Consider the following 20,831-nt stretch of genomic DNA (forward strand, 5'->3'; position numbering starts at 1 on the left):
GCCAACATGACACTGCTGAAGTCATAAAAGAAAAGGCCTTTTTGTCAGCACGGCGCAGTCACGTAGGGTTCAAACTGTAACACACCCCCCAAAAGCATTCAAATAAACATACTGCAGCATTTACAGCTGTATGTTTAAAAAAAGCAGCTGCCCAATAATTTGCAGTTTGGAGAAGGCCTTGGCACTCCTCTTTCCTGTAACGTGAGCGGGCAAGCTTTACAGCTCCAGTAATGATTACTCACTGCTGCCACACGCACGTAAAAGATCGCAAAAAAAAGTACAAACTATTTATTTCGAAAAACCCAAATAAAGCGGGCACGTGGCCAAACCGCAGGCTACTGGTGGAACCGACCATGTCACTTGCAGCGAGCAGCTGGCTGCTGGGGTGTCCGGTGGAGGGGGCCCCACTGCGCTCACCCCCTCCCCCAGGAGCTGCCGGAGCTGGGGTCACAGCGAAGGCCTCGACCTTCCCCTCCACTCACCTTCACGGTCCGGCCCCCGGCCCGCTGACGAACTCGCTAGGCACCGACGGCAACACGGTAACAGTAATCCTCACATAAATGAGAATATGCTAGAGGGTGTGTTTTTTTCTGGGGGGGGAGGTGAGGGTAAATAACATTAAATGACACCATCAAACAGTGTTGGTTTTAAACCTTCATTTCCCAACCTAAGGGAAATGTCTTCTCCACTCCAGCATTGATTTGCAGTCCTTAGGGATGAAAAACGCTACATAATGTAGGGAACTCAAGGGAATTCATTATTCCAAAGAAAACTCAGCATTGAACCAGGAAGAGAGGAGCACGCTTGTAAGTTGTCCAGGGTGTTGCTGCTAGAGGGAGCTTCCCAGAATGTGGGAATACAGCAGGAGAATATTAATGTCACTCCTTGCATTTTCTCATTGCTTTTCATCCTGTAGAAGCCCAAAGCTCTGTACATACAAAACAGTCATAGGCACTCGAACACTTAAAACACACCTTTACAGGAGGTTAACTGCACACTGAAAAGCAGGAAGGATGAGGGATGGGAATATTTCAGCTCCTTCAGGAGTGAGTGGCACCTCAGCTGCAATGTGCTTTTCCCTTCCTTCCAACGCGCCCTGACGCTGTCCCAGCTCGGACATTGGAACAACCTTCAAACCAGACAGGAATCCTTCAGACTCGCGGAACCGGCTCCTCTGGAATCAGAGAGACCCACCCAGGCAGTAAGACAAGGGGCCAAAGCTGGCTCACTGACCCTGCCCTCGCCGGGCGTCCCAGTGCCACTGGCCGGGACCAGAGCGGACCGGGCTTCGGCACACTTCAAAACCACCGCAGGCAAACAGCGGGACAGAGAAGGTCTGGATGTGAGTTCTGGTACTTGTACTGATCCATGCGAAAACAGCTCAGTAGCAGATGGAAAATGCAAAACTGTATTCAGTACTTTCACTGAATTCACTGTACTCAATTTTTATAATCTTTCGTTTTTAATAAATCTCCTAGTTGCTACTTTTTATTGTTGTTGTTGTTGTTGAAGAACAAACTGCAGGTGCCAAGGGTCTGTGAATAGTGAACAAGGAGATAACAGAGACTAAATCATTCAGCCTCAGCAGTTTTAAATTACGGCTTCATACGAACAGACTCGTCTCGATGCTTCGGATGATCTGAGATCTACGTGAAAGATATTACTTCCAATATTCCACACCTACTGCAGCTCCAGCAGAACTGGACCTCGGAATTCAGACCAAATCTGATTCAATTCAAACACCGTGAGCCACAACATCAACCGCATGACTAACGCTCGCCTGAATGGATTCGTCGTCTCCACTACGTCATTTCCCCTTTGATTAATGAGCCACAGCGGCAATCAGTCCGAATGAGTAAATACGTTGCCATCCGGGGTTGTGAACTGAGTCTGGAGTCCTGGGCGCAGTGCTTTCTGAAAGTGGAATGTAACAGCACAGCAGCTCTGTTCCCAGCTGAAGAAGCACGAGGGAGTAAGACAACATCCTTCAAGGCTCCGAGTCCTCTTATAATAATAATAATAATAATTAAGAATTGCTTACACTTATATAGCGCTTTTCTGGACACTCCACTCAAAGCGCTTTACAGGTAATGGGGACCCCTCTCCACCTCCACCAATGTGCAGCCCCACCTGGATGATGGTCTTTAACACAACCTTCTTCTCTGCCCTCTACAGTTGTTTTTTTAACCTTGTCTGTGACTGTTAATTTTCCTCTTACTAGTGTGATTCATGTTTGGAGACGCACCATGAGCTGGAAAGCCTACTGTGTGTCTTCTCGAGCGCGGCTGGTCGCTCCGCCTGCCCTGTACTTCGCTCTTTTTAACAGGTGCCAGCCAACTCTGGCCCACCTTGTCGTTTTCCTGCATTTGTGAAATAATCCAAAAGTTGTTTGCTTTAATACAAGTTGTGTGTTTATTGTTATTTCTTCTTCCGCTTACGGTGTAAAAAAGTGCCCCATCAACTTTGTTTAATCTTTTTGATTTCAGTGTAAAAAAAGGACATTTATTTTTCAGTTCTCAAGACACGCATTTTCTCTTTTTGGTTTGTCACCAACACCCTTAAACTACACTAAAAAGGCGGGTGTAAGTATTTAATTGGAATGTTTTGAAGCATGGGTTTTACAAGTGAGAAAAGAACCTACATCAGCCAGGCATGATTCAGTAAAATGGTAAAATATCACATCAAAACTTCAAAATGTCTGTCTTCATAACATAAGTAAATGGATAAGGTATTGATGAAACCAATAAGCTAATTTTAATTTTCAGTAAAAATTGGTTAATTTAAATTAAAAATCCTCCCCTGATAGAGACTATTCTGCTCACTGGGTGTGCAAATACACAACCATATATAAAATATAACCACTCCACAGTGCTGATGGAAGAGTATGCCACATTACACCGCATTGCCACACACAAAACCACAGAGAGCAGTTAACAAAGATTAAAGTTTTTTTATTAAATTGTTAAAATCAACACATCTCAACGTGTCCAAAATAAGTGTTCCATTAATTTCAGCAACAAAACATATTTAATAGTTCTGCTTTCTTTAAATATACATTCAATACATCTTAGTTTTTTTCTACAGAGGGAAGTCAACCCAATTTAAGTGTACCTGTGACTATGACCCATTAAAATTCCAGACGTCTTGTTGCACCACAAATATTTCTGCCTTGACAGGACATAATAGATTTTATGGAAAATACTGAGGGAGAACACATGTCCTTGAGGCATCTGTGACATGACTTTTGGTGGTGTTCAAAGGCACTACGGTTACGCATGTGTTACTTTAGCTATTTGGAACATTTCTACTATCTCTTATTACAGAGATTAACAGAAGCCACTGAGAGTTACTTGCTTGTTTGGGTCCTACTTTATAGCATAAATTTGGGGCGGTAAAGTGTTACAGCTTTCCTCTGGAATCAAAGCAAACGGAAAACGACTCGTACAACAAGATGAGATGTTGATTTTGAAAATAATGCACCAGAAGAATGATCTCCAGATGTTGCAGATGTCCAAGATCACATATATCTTCCTCTGATGAGCCGCCAACCGGAAAGACAACCACTTTCAGAAAACACCCACCACTGAGCATCTGACCTTCAGCCCTGCACTTTTCCAGGATGCAGACCGGAGTCTGTGCTGGCTTCTTGAACTTTTTGTCTTCTTCTTGAAGATGTCTAATGAAAGGAGTGCGTTTTCCCTCCGTTTAAGAAGAGGCAGGTGAGCTGGGAGGAAAACGATCCTGCTTCAGGTCCTTTCTCGGATTTCTCTGGTTACCGGATTCATTTCTTCTCACATTGACCAAGCCTCTGGATCACGTGTTTCGGATATTGTGCCTGTGCCACCCTGCATTCCGCAGGGTTCACGGCAACGCATAAGGATCCTCCCATTACACCTGTTGGTTCCCGACAGGGAGGAAGCGTGGGAGGCCAGAGCAGGATAAACCAAGAAGCACAAAGGACAAGACACACCACCTTCTTCCAGGATGCAAGGAAAGTTGAGGCTCCACAGCAAGAGGCCAGTGGGAATCACAAATTGGGAATCCCGAATAATTAACCCACACTGCAAACAGAGAACACAGTGTACATGAAGGCATCCAGAACCTTCTCCCACAAGCTTGTCTGTGCATATCCTCAGCCCCATCTCGCTCCATCTCAACAGGAGGTCTTCTCCCTTGTTTCTTCCTCGTCCCTGTCTTTGTCTTTCTTGGGTTCTGGCTCCTTACTCCTTCGGTTCAGCAATGGCCCGTTCTGCTGTTCTTCAGGAAATGCGTCCAGGGCGATCCAGTCCTGTAAGTGCTACAAGGGCTGGGCACCAAACAAGGCCCCGGAAAAAAATCCTCCACTTTCAAAAAGAACGGCTGCCTAGAAAATGTTCCGCAAACCTGTTCTTAACTGCGTTGAGAAATAAACAAAAACGAAATAAATAATAATAAATAAAACTTTGGCCCTAATATTTTAAGGGAACATTAAGTGCATTTAAAAAAGTACAACCAGTTTTCTTACAGTTTAAAAAAGAAGCCAGAGGAAATGCTACAGATGCTTACAGCCAGCTGTTAGGTACTCATTTCCAGTAGTGGTTTCACTAAAACCCTGGAACTGAAGGGCAGAGGATGGGGCTGACCTGTCAAACAGTGCCTGCAGCTCCCAGGACCTTAAAACACAAATAGAGTTAAATGTGATCGACTTCCCCTCATATACTCTCTGTAAACGTTTAGTACAAGAGGTGAGGAACAGCAGGAAGAAAGTGACGTTGAACCCAAGGGCTCAGAGCAGCAGTTCCCAGCCTCTTCGAGAGCGCGGAGCACCTCTAGGATGAGCTGGTTTTACACTTCGCTACACACAGTACTGAAACTCAGCACTCAGCAACACTTGTGCCCACTTTAATTTACACAAAGTTCTTAACGATTACCTCCTAAAATGTATTTGTGAAGCCCAGCCGTGCCATGTAGAGAATGTGCTGAGTAACGAGCTGTAGGAGCACGTGTGTGTGTGTGCTGAGTAACGAGCTGTAGGAGCACGTGTACGTGTGTGTGTGTGTGTGCTGAGTAACGAGCTGTAGGAGAATGTGTGTGTGCTGAGTAACGAGCTGTAGGAGGATGTGTGTGTGCTGAGTAACGAGCTGTAGGAGAATGTGTGTGTGCTGAGTAACGAGCTGTAGGAGGATGTGTGTGTGCTGAGTAATTAGCCGTAGGAGGATGTGTGTGTGTGTGCTGAGTAACGAGCTGTAGGAGGATGTGTGTGTGTGTGTTGAGTAATTAGCTGTAGGAGGATGTGTGTGTGTGTGCTGAGTAACGATCTGTAGGAGGACCTGTGTGTGTGTGTGTGTGTTTGTGTTGAGTAATTAGCTGTAGGAGAAAGCTGGTTCTCTTTCTCTGACTTCACAACCAGCATGCGGAGTTGGAGCAGTTGATATCACCTCATCTTTTCCGCGGAACCCCTGTAAGAGCTTAGCAGATCTCCGGGGTCTGCAGAAGACAGGTTGGGGACTGCTTGTCTAGAGCATGGAAATCACACAAAGGACTCAGAAATTCAATTAATTTCAGCTTGCAAAGTGTTTCAGTACAACTCCCCAAGCTTTTAAACACACAAAAAGCCTTCACAACTAAAAGAACACATGCAATATTAAAATATGTGCAAACAAATCAAAATAACTAAATTACAAAGGAACACTCTGCATTTTTATCCACAAATAGTAAATAAGTAAATGTACAAAAAAGAAATAAATGTGTAAAGTAACGTGAACCTTCACATTCAAGTCATATAATGTCACACAAACAGCTAAATGATCCGTGAATCAGTAGAGAGGCTTCTGTCTCTGCAGACAGAGCAGTAGATCTGCCTGTGTTTTCACTGGGGAAACCGGCACAGCATAGCTCTGCCTCACCTCTCGTACATCGTGTGTGTGAAAAGAAAACACTGGCAATTCGTAACCTGTAGACACACTGTGTCAAGAGATAAAAAAAAATTAATTTAAGCAGTGCTTGGGAAGGGAGTGCAGGGCTCCCTGCAGTGTGAGACGACCTGTGAGCCTTGTGCACTTTCAGCATGGCGGCCAGCTCATCCTGCAAAAGGGAAAACCTAGAACTGGCTCTACAGTACAGTGCAACAAAATCTGAAATGCCAGAGTGTGTTTCAGCACAGAACAGGTTTTTGCTTAGTTTCCGTTTTCAAGGGGCTTTGAGATTGCGTGCAAAACGAGAACATCTGTACTGCAAAGGCCACATGACATATTCTACTGGCGGCCACATGTGAGGAGTCCGATACCTGGCCAGGTGTGAAGAGTCAGATAACTGGCCAGGTGTGAAGAGTCAGATAACTGGCCAGGTGTGAGGAGCCAGATAACTGGCCAAGTGTGAGGAGTCAGATACCTGGCCAGGTGTGAGGAGTGTATTCTCCTTCATGTGGTGGTATAGGACACTTTGGTTTAAAATTGGAGGATCAATGGTCTTTATACTGCACTGTATATTTATAATACTCAAGTTAAAGTGTATTAATTGATTATTATTGTTGTTATTATTACATATATTGAAAAAAGAGTTTTTCTTTTCAAGTTTGTTCTTCCGCTAAAACCCACGAGTGCACCAGAACATCCTTGAATGTCTCAATGGTGCGAGGAAGGGGGTCAGGACCCCCCCACAGGATTCACCATGGTCTGTGACTGAAAGGGCGCTGGCGTCTGCAAGGCCTGAGTGCACCGCAATCGGCTTCAAATTACAAAAGCAATCTGGCCGGGCTAGCATTGGAGGTCATGTTAAAGATATCCCACGAGACCACAGAACAGCTTCCACAAAAAACACCAAGGAAAAAGAAAACTTGTCTCGGAACCGTTTTTTTTCTGCACGAAGCCAGCTAACTTGCTAAGTGTCATTGCCTTCACAGTACATTCACCTTGTCTGGTGGAAGTCTGGACTGCAATGTCTGCTTCACTTCAACACGTCTGCTGGACTGGGAGGGGATCCCCAGAAGCCACGAAAGCTGACGAGACGCACGGTTTGCTCGGCTGGGTTGTTTTCTTGAGATTCCCAGGACGGGCTGAACAAAGCCCATCCCAGCCCTCATCTCAGGCGCTAGTTTCATCACAGCACAGTAGTTAAAACTGCAGATCGATACATATTACCAGCTGACAAAGCAAGGACAGGCCATGTTGATTAGCTTACCAACAGGGGGTGCTACTGTGCATTCAAAAAAATATTTATAGAATATCAATAAATAAATACCTAGAAATCCAGCAACAACATTATTTTCTTCTTGACAAAACGCACGGGGGACAGTGGTTCGCTCCGGACGTGGGCCAGGTGAGGGCGGGTCGCCCAGTCCAGCCCCGCGCCCCCCTCCTCCGGCCGGCCCCTTCGGCGGGGCGCTCCTGGGGGCTCCCCGCGCCCCCCGACGCCCCTACGTGTAGCCCAGGTTCTCCATCTCGCTGCGGTAGCGCTGCTCCGACACCTTGCTCTTGTGCTGCTTGCTCTCCAGGTGCAGCCGGAAGTCGGCCTCCTCGCTGGCGCCCGAGTTGCACATGGAGCAGTAGAACTGGCCGCTGGGCGTGACGCACATGGCCAGGTCGCGGGGGATGCGCTGCCGGGGCCGGGGGTTGAAGTAGGGCCCTGCGAGCAGAGAAGTTGCCGGAGAGGTTACCGCGGCAACACAGCGCACGCGAACGGGAGCGGGGCGCGGGGGCGTCTCCGAGACTCCGGTCCGGCGGTCTCGCTCCGCACCCCTGGATAACTTGATCCCCTCCCACAATGCATTGTGTAAAAGAGCGTCTCTGGCTCTCTTTTGTACCAGCCCTTCCTGTCCAAGAAACATTAGCAAGGCTACACTTGGCCCTCTCCTAACTTAACCAAACTGAGACGGGGAAAGGCGCAGCCAATATTCGGAATAGTACTCTTGCTTCAAAACAGCACTTTTTCCAGCTTGAGGTTGAACCCCCTGTCTGCTCCTAGCCTTAGGAGTTCAACAGGAACTTAGATCCGCAAAGCTGTGTACTGAAAGTGTGGGTTCCCTCTCCCTCAGTTAGAATTTGAAGCCTGATAATCCCGTACACATTGAACTAAACGCAGCAAAGCTTTGTCAGATGTCTATTCGGCTGGTGGGGGGTTCAAGAAAAACACAATCAGCCTCTAAAGACAACAAATTCGAGTCTTCACTACTGACTGCAGGCTGGAGATACTGAATGCCCCTTTTCAAGCAGTTCAAGCTAAGAGCGTTTTTTCATCAACATAAAAACGATTACAGAGCTTTAATTATGCAAGAATTACATTTAGAGCTCTTAAAATATTATCTCCTTAGAAGGGGCTGCAGCGCGCTCAGAGGGCTCACGCGCAGCCTGGCCTGCTGTTCCCTTATCAGCGCTCCAGCAGCGGCTGAGCTTTCCGCGAAGAGCCGCCTGAGTGACGTCTGCCTGGCTTTGCCCGGCCCAGCGGTCTCCTCGGGACCGCTCTGCTCCTCTCGCTGGGTCCGGCCCGAGCCCCAAGCCAGGCAGCACCGGGCTCTAGCGCCAGGAGCCTGGAAACACCTGCATTCGTGGCTCCGGCTTCGGCTGGGGGTGAAGGGGGGACACCCCCGCGCCACTGCTCCCCTCTGCTAGAAGAGCCCCTGTGATGCTCAGCACAACCCCTGCGCGCTCTGCCCCTCACACAGGACCGCCGACAGCTTCGCTCCCAGCACGCCCGCGCGCACATCCACTCCAGGAGTCCATGAGCGCCGCCAGGAGGGAGAAGCGTGAGAGGAGAGGAGATTAACTCTCCGCCTCCAAGGCAAACGTGCCCAGTGCTCAAGGCCTCTCGGCAGCCAGCTTCCTGCTTTCGTACGTCATGCAAGACCATCAGTCTTCAGAGAATAAGGACATGTGAAACGTGGAGGAAATCCAGATATTTTCATGTTTGCTTTCAGGTTCACCCTTCGGATATTTGTTTCTCGCGGTTCATGAGAGAAAACTGACACGCGCCTCTTTATCGCTCGGGCCTGAGGAACACAGTGGCTGGACTCCCGGATTCACGCCACAGTCATCACCACACTTCTGCCCCCGAGCTCCTGTGGACAGAAGTCACGTCGCTCCCAGTGAGCTGTGCTCCAGCTTTATCTCATCCGCGAGCAACACCACATCGACTTCACAAGGGGCAGGCTGGGCCTGTATCCATGGCTTGATGAGAAAAACGAACAGACCCTGTGTTCCACACACAGGCCGGTATCTGCTCCTGACGCTCACAAAACCGGAGAAGAAAACAGGTTTGATAACATTGGATCCTGCTGAGTCCAGGCAGATTCTAACACAGTGTCTCTCCTCATCCTCATGGAGTAGTTCTTATCGAATAGAAATGCTCTTACAAGTGTGTCCGCTAGCTTCAAACCGTTTTCGTACTTTACTGGCTTCTGAACAGATCACAGATATAACTTTGAAACCAGCAGTCACAGAGAACCCCCACCAATGTCACACCTAAGTAACAAATGGAAAAATGACAGGTTGCTTTTTTAACAGCATAGGAAGATCAAAAACCTGAGAGCTTTGAACATTTAAATGTATCACTGCCATGCAGATTACTAGCTGAAAAACAAACAGCTTTTAATACAGAGGGAATCACAGAGAGGTCTTTTAAATTCTTGTCTGACATACCAGCTGAGTGAAGGCTGCAGAATTTTGAGCTTCAGTTTAAAAAGGCCTGTGCACTATGCTAGCGTTCACTTCTCCAGAATGCACAAAGGGATTCACAACTTTGCTCTCATATGCACGCCAATAAGGCTTACAGTATATATAACACAATGAGACATTGTAACATGATGTATTATCCACAATCCATAATAAAACAAAACAACACCAGTAACTGGTGGCCAGGCTAGAAGGAGAAGACATCAGAGCCAGGCAGTAAGGACATGTGAACATTTTCTGACACACCACTGACAACATGTGCTGAAACTGAGGTCAGTGGTTCATCCTCAAAGGGGTGAAAAACTGCAAGACACAGGCTGACTAAAGGTGACATTCTCCTCCTGCCTTTTAAATCAGCACGTCAGGACATCAGAAAGGCTCCAGCCCCATCAGACCCATCCTGCCCTAGTTCTGCACAGTCCCAGATTTACTTAAAAGATCACAGAAACAACAGATTTTGGTGAACAAGCCCTGGTGAAGCACGAGGGCAGACCACCCCACCCTTGCCGCGCCCACTCTGACCCGCTCTGCGGGAGAATGGGCGTCGGCCCTCGACTTCCCGAACAGCCCTGCAGCTCCGATCGGAGATCGTTTACGGAAGAGAGAGTATAGCAAGGCCAGGCGCCAGACCGTCAGCTCATCACCAGAACCACTCTGCCAGCTGCGAGCACTAACGCCCGAGTGAACAGAAAACAAACAAATCTACATCTGCGTTTACCACAAGAAGGTAAAATGAATGAGTCGTGCAGCAGACCTTGGCTGTGTTTCGTCATGCACTGTCCTAACGTCCTTGCTCTTCAGCCTGCGGTAGAAAGCAGACTCACCTGGCACGTTTGGGGGCACATTCCTGCGATTCTTCATGACTCTAAACTCACTCCCCTCTTTCCTTGGTCGCCTTTGGCTGGGTTCTGACGAGTCTCTGAAAAACACAGAAATCCACTCCATCAGCTGAGCTCCAGACTGCTGCCCACCATCTCCTGTTCTGAAGGCAGAAATCCCCCCTCCCCCTCAGGAGAGAGGTCTTTGTTCTGCTAACACAATGCTACCTTCACCTACAGTTCGGGTTTACAGTTTCTGTTGGAGGGTGTGTCGGAGTACTCTATGTGTTCTTAAATCATTTTAATACAAGTATTTAAATGTAATCTGCCACTGACGCACATTAAAACCACAGTTTCTTTGGGAACTTCCAGCCACGCCATAGATCTTATGTGGTCTTATTAAGAGTGATGTTTGGCTCCGCATGGCTTGGCACCACTATTGTCCTACTCCGCACCTCGCAACTTTCGCTCGTCTAATTCTGTCTGTGGGTCTAATGTCTGTCCCCCAAGCACTGTAGGGGTGACAGGGCTTCTCCTGCTGCGCCCCAAAGCTCTGGAACTCCTTCCCTAGGGATATCAGAGAGTCACCTTCCCTCTGTTTCAAATCTGGACTCAAAACCCTCTTCTTTAGAAGAGCTTTGATTTAACTGGTTCTGTGAGCCCCACAGAAGGGCTTTCCTTCTGTATCTCATCTGCCATCTCCTCTCAACGTGTTATCTTCTTTGTTGTTCTTGTTCTGTACGGCACTTTGAAAAGCCAAAAGAATAAAGTTGTTCTGAAAGCAGAGAGGCTATTGGATACATGTTGATTTCATGTTTCACATTTCAGTGCAGGAGATCACTTACAGTGCAGAGTGTGGACCTCTTCCCAGAAGGCTGTTTGTTTTATCAGTAAAGATCAGCAATGTCCTAGCTTGTCAATATTCAGTCTCCCCTGTGACGCCTGGCGATCAAGACCCAGCTACCTGTGTGGGGCTGGAAGTAGAAGGGGACTGTACCCCGACTCACACGAAGGGACTGCTCTGCTGGGCATCTGCCAGGCGCAGTCGCTTGGCGTGGTTCTTGCCCTGGTAGTGGGCCTGCGCCACAGCCGGGGAGCTGAAGGAGGCGTCGCACAGCTTGCAGTAATCGTTCTCTGTCGCCAGGATCACCCGGCCGGCCGGCTTGAAGGGCGCCGCCTGGGAGGAAGCAGGCAGGAGAGACGGCGCTGGTCAGAGCAGCAGAGCGGAGGGGCCGAGCCCCAACACGGGTCGCGATTCGGGCCCTCCGAGCTACCGTCTTCAGCTCGGCTCACGGGCTGGCTGACCTGACCGAGCAGGAGCTGCAGACAGGAATCTGCAGGCTCCCTTGCTAACCAGAAGCCTCGACGCTTTACAGGTGCATTTGAAATGTCTTACTCCTGTTCGGAAGCCTGCGCAGCATGAGAGTTTCTTGGTCTCTGCCAAGAAATGAATCAGGCTGGTCAGGTAAGGTCAGTTTAACGCTCTTCCTCAGGCCTCAAACTGTGACATAACGGCACTGCTGCTCTTGATGACTGGACTCTCTGGACCCTGGCTCGTATCTGCCCCACAGAGAGGCCCCAGAGCCCAGTCTCACTGCCCCACGGAGAGGCCCCAGAGCCCAGTCTCACTGCCCCATGGAGAGGCCCCAGAGCCCAGTCTCACTGCCCCGCGGAGAGGCCCCGGAGCCACGTCTCACTGCCCCGCGGAGAGGCCCCGGAGCCCAGTCTCACTGCCCCACAGAGAGGCCCCAGAGCCAGGTCTCAGTGATGAATTTACCTGCTTGCACGAGGCTGCTGCGTCCGCAGGAGGGGCAGGTGTCTGCTGGCTGACGGGCTCCACCACCTCTGCTGGTATCCGCACGGGGGGAGGCTGCTGACTCCCCGCGTAGAAATTCCTCAGCTTTTTGTTGTGATTTTTACCCTGGAAAAAAAAGAAAAAAAGCAGAAGCGTGCTTAAAGGGATTTCCTGCTCTCTTATCCAAGCTTAAATCAATAAAATAATTAACTCCAAGGCCACTGCTCATAAATGATGTCAAACCACTTTTTATTTGGCACACGGAGCCTAGCGGGGGAGCCATTGCACTCTTGACTAACAGGCTGTGGGTTCGAGTCCCTGCTGCAGACACTGCTGCTGTAACCCTAGAGTGAGTTGTTTACCCCAGTGGGTCCAGTCCTCCCAGCTGTCTAAGTGGGGATCAATGTGGCCGGGTGGGTCCCTGCGATGGACCTGTGTGGAGGGCTCATGCTCTCCAGTCTGTTTAACACTACAGACACCAGGAGGCGCTGTGGCTCTGGTCTGGGCTGTGAACCTGAGAGACAGTGTTATTCATGAAAACAACACACTTTCACTTTCAAAGGCATCACAGCCTTCTGCCAGGACCCTAAATTAAGAGTCACAAGAGGTTGAGTAACTATGCCGTCTTACTGTTTTTCCCAGCTTCTGAGTACTGGAAGCATATTTCCTGTTTACCATCCCCAGAATCTCCAGAATAGACCTGTAAGCCAGGTCCTTCATGGTCCTTCTTCTCTTTTCCTACTGGGCTCTATGGGTGTGAAACTTGCTTCCTGGGACTGACAGGTGTAAAACAAGTGTGATCTGGGACCGACAGGTGTAAAACAAGTGTGATCTGGGACTGACAGGTGTAAAACATGCATGATCTTGGTCTGACAGGAGTAAAACACGTGTGATCTAGGACGGACAGGAGAAAAACATGTGTGATCTGGGACCAACAGGAGTAAAACACATGTGTGATCTGGGTCCGACAGGAGTAAAACATGCATGATCTGGGTCAGACAGGAGTAAAACATGCGTGATCAGGGTCAGAGAGGAGTAAAACATGTATGATCTGGGTCAGAAAGGAGTAAAACATGCATGATCTGGGTCAGACAGGAGTAAAACATGCGTGATCAGGGTTAGTGAGGAGTAAAACATGCATGATCTGGGTCAGACAGGAGTAAAACATGCGTGATCAGGGTCAGAGAGGAGTAAAACATGTATGATCTGGGTCAGAAAGGAGTAAAACGTGCATGATCTGGGTCAGACAGGAGTAAAACATGTGTGATCTGGGACCAACAGGAGTAAAACACATGTGTGATCTGGGTCCGACAGGAGTAAAACATGCATGATCTGGGTCAGACAGGAGTAAAACGTGTGATCAGGGTCAAAGAGGAGTAAAACATGTATGATCTGGGTCAGAAAGGAGTAAAACATGTGTGATCTGTGCAGATCCACTCTGCCCCCACGGCTGCCTCACCTGGTAGTGGGCCTGCGCCTGCTGTGCGGAGTTGAGGGTGACGTTGCAGAGCTTGCAGTACAGGGGCTTGCAGAGCTCCTCCAGGGTGGGCTCCTGGTGGGCCCCCGGCTGGGGCTCTTCGTCCTGCGGGGCAAGGGGCTGCAGTCTGGGCCCGGGCTGGGGCGGGGCGGGGGCGGGGGCGGGGGCAGGGGGTCTCTGCGCTGGCTGCAGCGAGGGGGGCTTGACGGACAGAGAGGTAGTGCAGACCGGAAACCGGAGGGGGTCAGGAGGCACGGCCTGCGGCCTGAGGGCAGGGGGCGATGGGACAGCTGGGAAGGGCAGCTGCTGCTGCTGGCACATGACGCCCACCGGAGGCCTCAGGTCGGGCTCGGGACCTGCAATCAGTGCAGAGAAAGCGGGTCAGCTCACCTGCCTGTTCGGTTCAGCTCCGCGCAGCCCATGAGAGCGACTGCGCCAACTGACATGGTCTGCCACCAGAGCCGAGCCCCTGCACACCTCACGCCAGGCGGGCTCTGGCCCTCACAGGAGCTCCTGCCCTGCAGCCCGCTGCAGAACTCTTATCGGCAATTGTTCTTCTTTAAATGTCCTTTCGCCCCCAGAACCTCCGCAGGGCATTCGGGAAAACAAACCCGTTTATTCTGCAACCCCTCTGAAATAAAACACCTTGCGGAATCAAGCTGCCAAACTCCTATCTGAGACGCCTGGCTCTGCGCTCATCCCTGTGTGTTCGGCACTGTGCTGTAAAAGGACATGACGCCCGTGTAACAAAGTGGCTAATAATAGCACCGTGGAGTATGAAAGGATCTGCCAGTGCTGGCTTATAATCGAGCTTATTTGTTCCCTGGAGTGATGCACAGTCCTTTCAGCTGGTGCAGATAAGGTGCTCAAGTATTTCTAATAAGTAAGTCAGATTTCTCATTTTAATAATAATACGTTTCTAGCTACGCTCTGCTCTAATTCCTGGGATACTGCTCGAGCCCTGGCACTTGTGTTCGTTTACAACAAACCTGGCCCGAGGGCCCCTGTTTTCTGCAATTTCACTTCTGTGGGACCTCACAGTACAGTTTAAAGATTTCTTTTTAAAAAGAACATTCTGAGGCCACCGGACAGCTCTTTGTACCTAACAGGGCTCCACCGCCAGCGTGAAGCTGCTGGCTGAAAATGGGAGCTCGGTGTTGGATTTCAGACACCTCCCCGAAGCCTCCTCTGATTTAAATGCAAGATTTCTGAGGAATTAAGCAGGGAAGGAAGATGGTTGGGGTGACACGGCAGTTCATGAATCTGTCAATTTTAATTGATACACACAGATGCAGAACTTGAATGAATGTAAAATATATAAAAGACAAAGTAATATTTATAATTGAGACTAATAATCGAAATGAACAACTAGGTGCCAACACCGGTATGGTAATTTTCCAGGAGTGCAATTCAGCAGAAAATCATCATATTCTACCATCAAAATGCTTTTGTTAATCCGTCTCACTATCCTTCTTTTGACAGATCTCCTGAGAATGAAATTTAGCCCTTTTGGCGCTGCGGTCTGGTTGATCAAGTCTTGCCCAGGGATGTTGTGAAACCGTTTTTCTTCTAAAACACCCTGCAGACTTCAAGAAATCTCTCCCGCAATTGAGAGCACCTCAGACCCACAAATAGATACAAGCAAGACCTACATAGCGTTTTGTGAAGGTTAGAGTAAGTCCCCATTTGCCTAAAGACAGGACCCTTTTTCTCAAAGATGCCCTTTTCTTTTCTGCTGTAAAGATATTCTGAAGCACCATGCACGTCTTTAAAGAGTATTCCCATGAAGACACACCTGATCCGGCTCCTCTCCGGATACACTGTTCTGGCAGGTGAGAACGTGCCTGCCTGTCTTTACCAGAGAACTAAACTCGGCTTAGTTTTCCAGCACCCAGGCCTTTCGGCTTCAGTCTCAATGCTTAATCGTTAGTCTTACTGTCAGTCTCTAATGGACAGCTTTCAAGGATCCAGAGTCACTATTTTCATCGTCTTTTTGCTTTCCAGGGGAGGCCCTTGTGAGGCCAGGCCTCAAGCCTGAGAAAGAAGGCAGTTTAGTTGGGCAGCGGTGTGGGCGGACAGTGCGAACACCAGACTAAGCCCCCCGGCATTCCTCTCTTCCCCCGGATGTCCTGGGGTAACGCTAACATTGTCTTTCTGGGGGGGAAACCATACACGAATAACTGGACTGTAAATGAAAAACGGAAACATTCTCTGGGTTGTAATTTTCCTTTCACTCCTGTAACAAAAGCAGCTGTCGGGGTCTGTGCCTGACTGTAGGTCCTGCTTTCTTTCCAGGTGACTGTGACCGTGAGACAAGCGGAACTGCAGACCGCCAGTTCCTTCACGTCCCAGCAGAAGAGGTTCAGGAACAGGACGAAACCTTGAGAGCAGGATCAAAAGGCAACAGAGTGATGGGAAAAGAGGGATATTTGTCATGTAATCTGAGCGTAAAGATGATAACCTCACAACTCCAGAGGGCGGAAACTACCGAATCAGCACACAGGCCATTGTCTGTTCATTATCAGGATCTACAGTATATCAATTATTAACAGAACAAAAAATGAGTTTTACACCTTACAGCTGCACACCTGGCTAGATTTGTGATCTAACTGTGATATTCAGCACCTCGGTTTCCTATCGGTTCTGGTCCGTTTTCCTTCCAGTCCTATTTATGTGAGTCCTTGGCTGTTTTTGCCTTCGGAGGCTCAGGCTTTGTGTGCTTGAATACCAGCCTCTGCCCAGACGACTGGAGAAGCGCCGTCCTGCCGGGGAAGCACACCATGGACGAGCGGAAATATGGGCAGTTGGGTGAGATGGAGAGCCGCCCATCGGAGGCATCTAACCCCCAGAGTCCTGGACAGGCCCAGCCAGCCCAGGCACTCCCCCGTCGAACGGGCCGAGCCCTGCTGCCCAGGCGGTGCGGGTTCGAGACTGGGCTTCCTCCTGAGCCGACTGCGATCAAGCCTGCGCCCAAGCAGTGGGGCACCATGGGCCGAGCGACACCCCGCCCCTGTGAGCACACAGTGCTGCCAGCAGGGCTGTCTCCACGGCCGGTCCAGATCAGGACCTGCCCTTCCCCAGCAGCCCTGCCCCTGATGCATCTAATTCGTGATCTTCCATTTTAATTTCACATTTATGCAGGGTTTTATTGTATTTTGTTTACTGTACTTGTTTAAGCATGAGGCGTGTAAAGCACCTCGAGGGTGCTTTAAGTATTGATTTAAATGATGCGAAGATGTTATATAAGAATCAAACAGATTGCCTGACTGCTTGACTGAGACGCAGGTTATGGTCCAAATTTTACAAAACACCTTCAGCCCATTCCATTTCAGCAGCTAATTGACCTGAGGGTCTCATCCAGCCTTTTCTTGAAAAGGGGCACCTTGTTCCTGATCTCTAAGACATCAGTGTCCTGACCTTCCTCTTATTCTCCGTTCCAGTTGCCCTTCCCTGCAGCTTTCACCAGTGTCCTCTGAAGTCGCCCATGGTGCTGACTTCGACATGTCTGCCTGTGTCATCCATCCATCTTCTAACCGAATTTATCCAAGAAAGGGTCCTGGGAGAGCTGGGCCACATCCCAGCAAGCAACAGGCGCAAGGCAGGACAGGAGTGGACATGGGGCCAGTCCACCACAGGGCTCACACAGACACAGACACACACTCACACCAGGGCCAACATTCCCAGAAGCCAATGAACTAACCAGTATGTGTTTGGACTGCGGAGGGGGGAAACTGGAGCACCTGGAGGAGTCCCACACAAACACGAGGCGGAGGAGAACATACAGACTCCACACAGACAGCACCCCAGGAATTGTGAGGCAGCAATGCTCAGCACTATGTCAGTATGCTGCACCTGCCTGTGACATTTTACTCTAAATATGCTGATTCATATTAATTTGGGAATTACTTTGTACATTTTAATTTACATCACCCAACAGCTAAATCAGGCTTAATCACTTGTTTTTCTTCCATTTTTATCAAATATAACTGGATGTTTGAAGGACGATCTTCCGCCACGATCCCGTACAAAAACTCACAAATACGATCCCAACAAGACGAGAGATAATCTGTAATTGTCGCTAATGGATGATGAATCCCTGCACTGCTGTATTCTTTGTCTAACCGTACAGAATAAAAACAAATACCCAACAAAATCCAAAACACTTCAAATTGTAAACATACTGACATCTTTGGCTGTCTGGACTACGGACTACATACTATAATGCAAAGATCTGAAATCGTTGAGCTGCAGGATAAACACCTGGTTTGGGGAGCTATGAACATATACTGTATTCGGATGCACACATAACACTGAAAGCTTTTTAATAATCGTTTACAGCAGCGCTGCTCGACCGAAGCTGAATTCCAACACCACAGCCTGCTCAACTGATGTGCCTGTAATGAAAGTGGAAAGGATGTATCATTACAAGTGAACCAGGGCCTGGGTACCATTAAGATCGCCTCTGTCTCTTATAGGGATCCTGCAGTTAACACTGGCTGCCTTCCACATTCTAATATAACCTGTTAGCAGTGTGGATAATCGAGATGAATTCACCAGAGACGACCTCACAAATCCCAGATGGCCAACAACATCTTGTGATTCTGCAGCACCTCATTTCTCTTCGCATCCATCAATGTGTTAAGCTTAACAGTGACTTAAAATCGTCCTCGTCTAGCTCATGCCTGATCCTATTGGCTTTAAAAACGATCCTCAACTGTAATATCCGAGCTGTGCTGTGTATTTATATACTGTGTTTTTAGAGCCTTTAAACGAGGCTGGCACGCACAGAATCGCACAGCACACGGAAAGCCAGCAAGACGTGAATTGCCCCCGCACATCAGAGCACTGCAAGAAACGAGACACGCAGCCGGGCATGAAATGAAAGCCGTGCATGTCAAAGGCTTGTCATATCGGTTGCGTTTGTCCCCACGTTTTGTCTTTTGGTGGAGCTGCAGCGGTGACACCTGCGCCCGTGCCCGGACTCCGTGCCCGTCCTGCCCCCGCTGTCCCGGACACCTGAGCACACAGGCCGGGGGTTGCACGGGGAAAATCCTAGCAGCCGCAGAAATACCCCCCCCCCCCCCCAAAAAAAAAAAAAACACCGCCAGCGCCTAGACTCGCACCTCTCTCCTACGGCTCCGAAGGGCAAATCAGCTCCGCCATCTCTAAACAAGAAACACCCGGCAGCCCGGCCCGCCGCCGTCCCGGCTCGCACCTCAGCAGACGGGAGCCGGGCACAGAAGCAAGCTTTTCTCCTCCCTGTGCCACCAGCCCTGCTGCGGAGCGCATCAGTCGCCGCTCGCAGGATGTGGGCATCCGCCCCCGGGGCACCTCGCCCGCCGTGCCTCGCCTACCTGGTAACCGCTGGAAAAGAGGGTTCCCATAGTTTAAAGGCTGCGGATTATAATCTCTGCAGTAGTCGTTATTTTGGTAATAAGCACCTCTGTTCTTCACGTTCATCGCCATCTTCACCGCATCCTTTAACTTCTTTCAACCAGACATAGGGCTTCCGCACTGTACAGTACGAGCGGAGGGGGGGGGTATACTGGGCTGTCCCTGTCTCCCCCCCTTATAAAAACAAATTTCGTAAACGCGAACCTTGCTGGCTACACGAGAATACGGTTTTAACTAAAGCTTCCCTTTAAAGATGACCAAAGCGTCAAACTTCGGTCTTGAATGTCTCGGGAAGGGCAGCAATTAAAACTCTGCCTCCCCCGCCCATTCCCGAGAGTAGTACGGTCCGTTTCCCATTACAGCTGGCCGGTACTGTACTGGGAGGGGGGGGGTCTGCCTGCCCGGCCGTGGTTCTGGCTGGGTACCGTACGCGCAGAATGGACGGGTCTGCGTCCTTCTGCATGGAGTTACACTTCCATCTGTGAACTATCGACATCCTCTGTGTGCTCAGAAAGATAGTGGAAACACATTCTAAGGGGATATGACAATAGGCAACAGACAGGGGAGAGGGAGAATATATACAGTATATATATTTATGCAGCTCCATTTAAGCAGTTTAGTATGTCTAAATGCTTCACAGATAGATGTAAATAGAACTGCACAGGTAATTTTGTGTTATTGTGGCACCGTGACACACTAGTTATAATCCCTATTATTAGAAAAAGTGTTTAGGAAAATAATGATATACAGTATATTGAATAGTGTTACACAGAGCCTGATGTACTTTCATCTGTAGAGGTACCTGCAGCACATTGTAGAGGAAATTCATCGGCATATGAAGACAACAGACTGTTTAATAAAGACTAATGTTCAATCACAAAAGCAATTACAGTGCCAGCTGCTGCTGCTGGCTGCCCTCTAGTCCAACAGTATAAGTTACTGGGGGGCTCAAAACACTGAAAAATAGAGCAACGCCGAACTGGGGCCCCTGGTAGAGATGAAACAAGTTATCACGAGCTTGTGGTTGAAACAGTCCAGGACTATGTTTCTATGAATTGGCTACATTACTCTGCTCTCCTTCCCACTGATAGCTGATGTGTGGTGAGCGTTCTGGCGCACTATGGCTGCCGTCGCATCATCCAGGTGGATGCTGCACATTGGTGGTGGTGGAGGGGAGTCCCCATTACCTGTAAAGCGCTTTGAGTGGAGTGTCCAGAAAAGCGCTATATAAGTGTAAGCAATTATTATTATTATTATTATGTGACTGGGTAACTGCACCAGAGCTCCTCTGCACAGCAGATCAAGTGGACGAGCAGGAAACTGCTTCATCGGTTGAATTAAGCCAGGACACTGGGGTTAACTCCCCCTCTCTTGTAACCAGTGCCCTGGGATCTCCATGTAGTGCTGACCTCTGTTTAACATCCCAGATGAATGATGGCGCCTTCCACAGGACAGTGTCCTGTGTCCCTGGTCACCATACTGGAGCTTTAGCTTGTACATTCTGGTCCGGAAGGAAGAGCGCCCCCTACTGGTCCACCAGAGAGGGCCCACCCTACTGGTACAGCAGAGCCCTGATTGTCCACGGGCAGGCCTGAGGCCCAGGCGTTCTTGGCTTCTCAGAAAGCAAGTTTACAGACAAGAGGAGGCCGTCAGATCCCCCCTAGCATCCAGCATTCCGAGGCCTGATGAGTTCAAGCTGCAAG

At 49.1% G+C, this 20,831-nt stretch overlaps 1 protein-coding gene across 3 annotated transcripts; it reads right to left on the reverse strand.

Moving 5' to 3' along the window:
• Positions 1–2,935: 2,935 nt before the first annotated feature.
• On the reverse strand, positions 2,936–19,327 carry zmat3 (zinc finger, matrin-type 3). 3 transcript variants are annotated; one of them, XR_011191423.1, is made up of 7 exons: positions 19,089–19,324; positions 13,717–14,090; positions 12,240–12,383; positions 11,470–11,639; positions 10,469–10,563; positions 4,546–7,602; positions 2,936–4,393 (listed from the first exon to the last, which is right to left on the reverse strand). XR_011191423.1 is itself a non-coding variant. In XM_015360831.2 (6 exons), exons 1-6 carry the CDS (start codon positions 19,198–19,200, stop codon positions 7,394–7,396), a joined length of 1,017 nt encoding a protein of 338 aa, XP_015216317.2. In that variant the 5' UTR covers positions 19,201–19,327; the 3' UTR covers positions 2,936–7,393. The 3 variants fall into 3 exon arrangements, 2 of the variants coding, with proteins under 2 accessions (XP_015216317.2, XP_015216316.2); XM_015360831.2 differs by having other exon boundaries at positions 2,936–7,602; positions 19,176–19,327; XM_015360830.2 differs by having other exon boundaries at positions 2,936–7,602.
• Between the last annotated feature and the right edge of the window lie 1,504 nt (positions 19,328–20,831).

The sequence above is a fragment of the Lepisosteus oculatus genome, chromosome 13, assembly GCF_040954835.1.
Source record: "Lepisosteus oculatus isolate fLepOcu1 chromosome 13, fLepOcu1.hap2, whole genome shotgun sequence".
NCBI classification, from domain to species: Eukaryota; Metazoa; Chordata; class Actinopteri; order Semionotiformes; family Lepisosteidae; genus Lepisosteus; species Lepisosteus oculatus.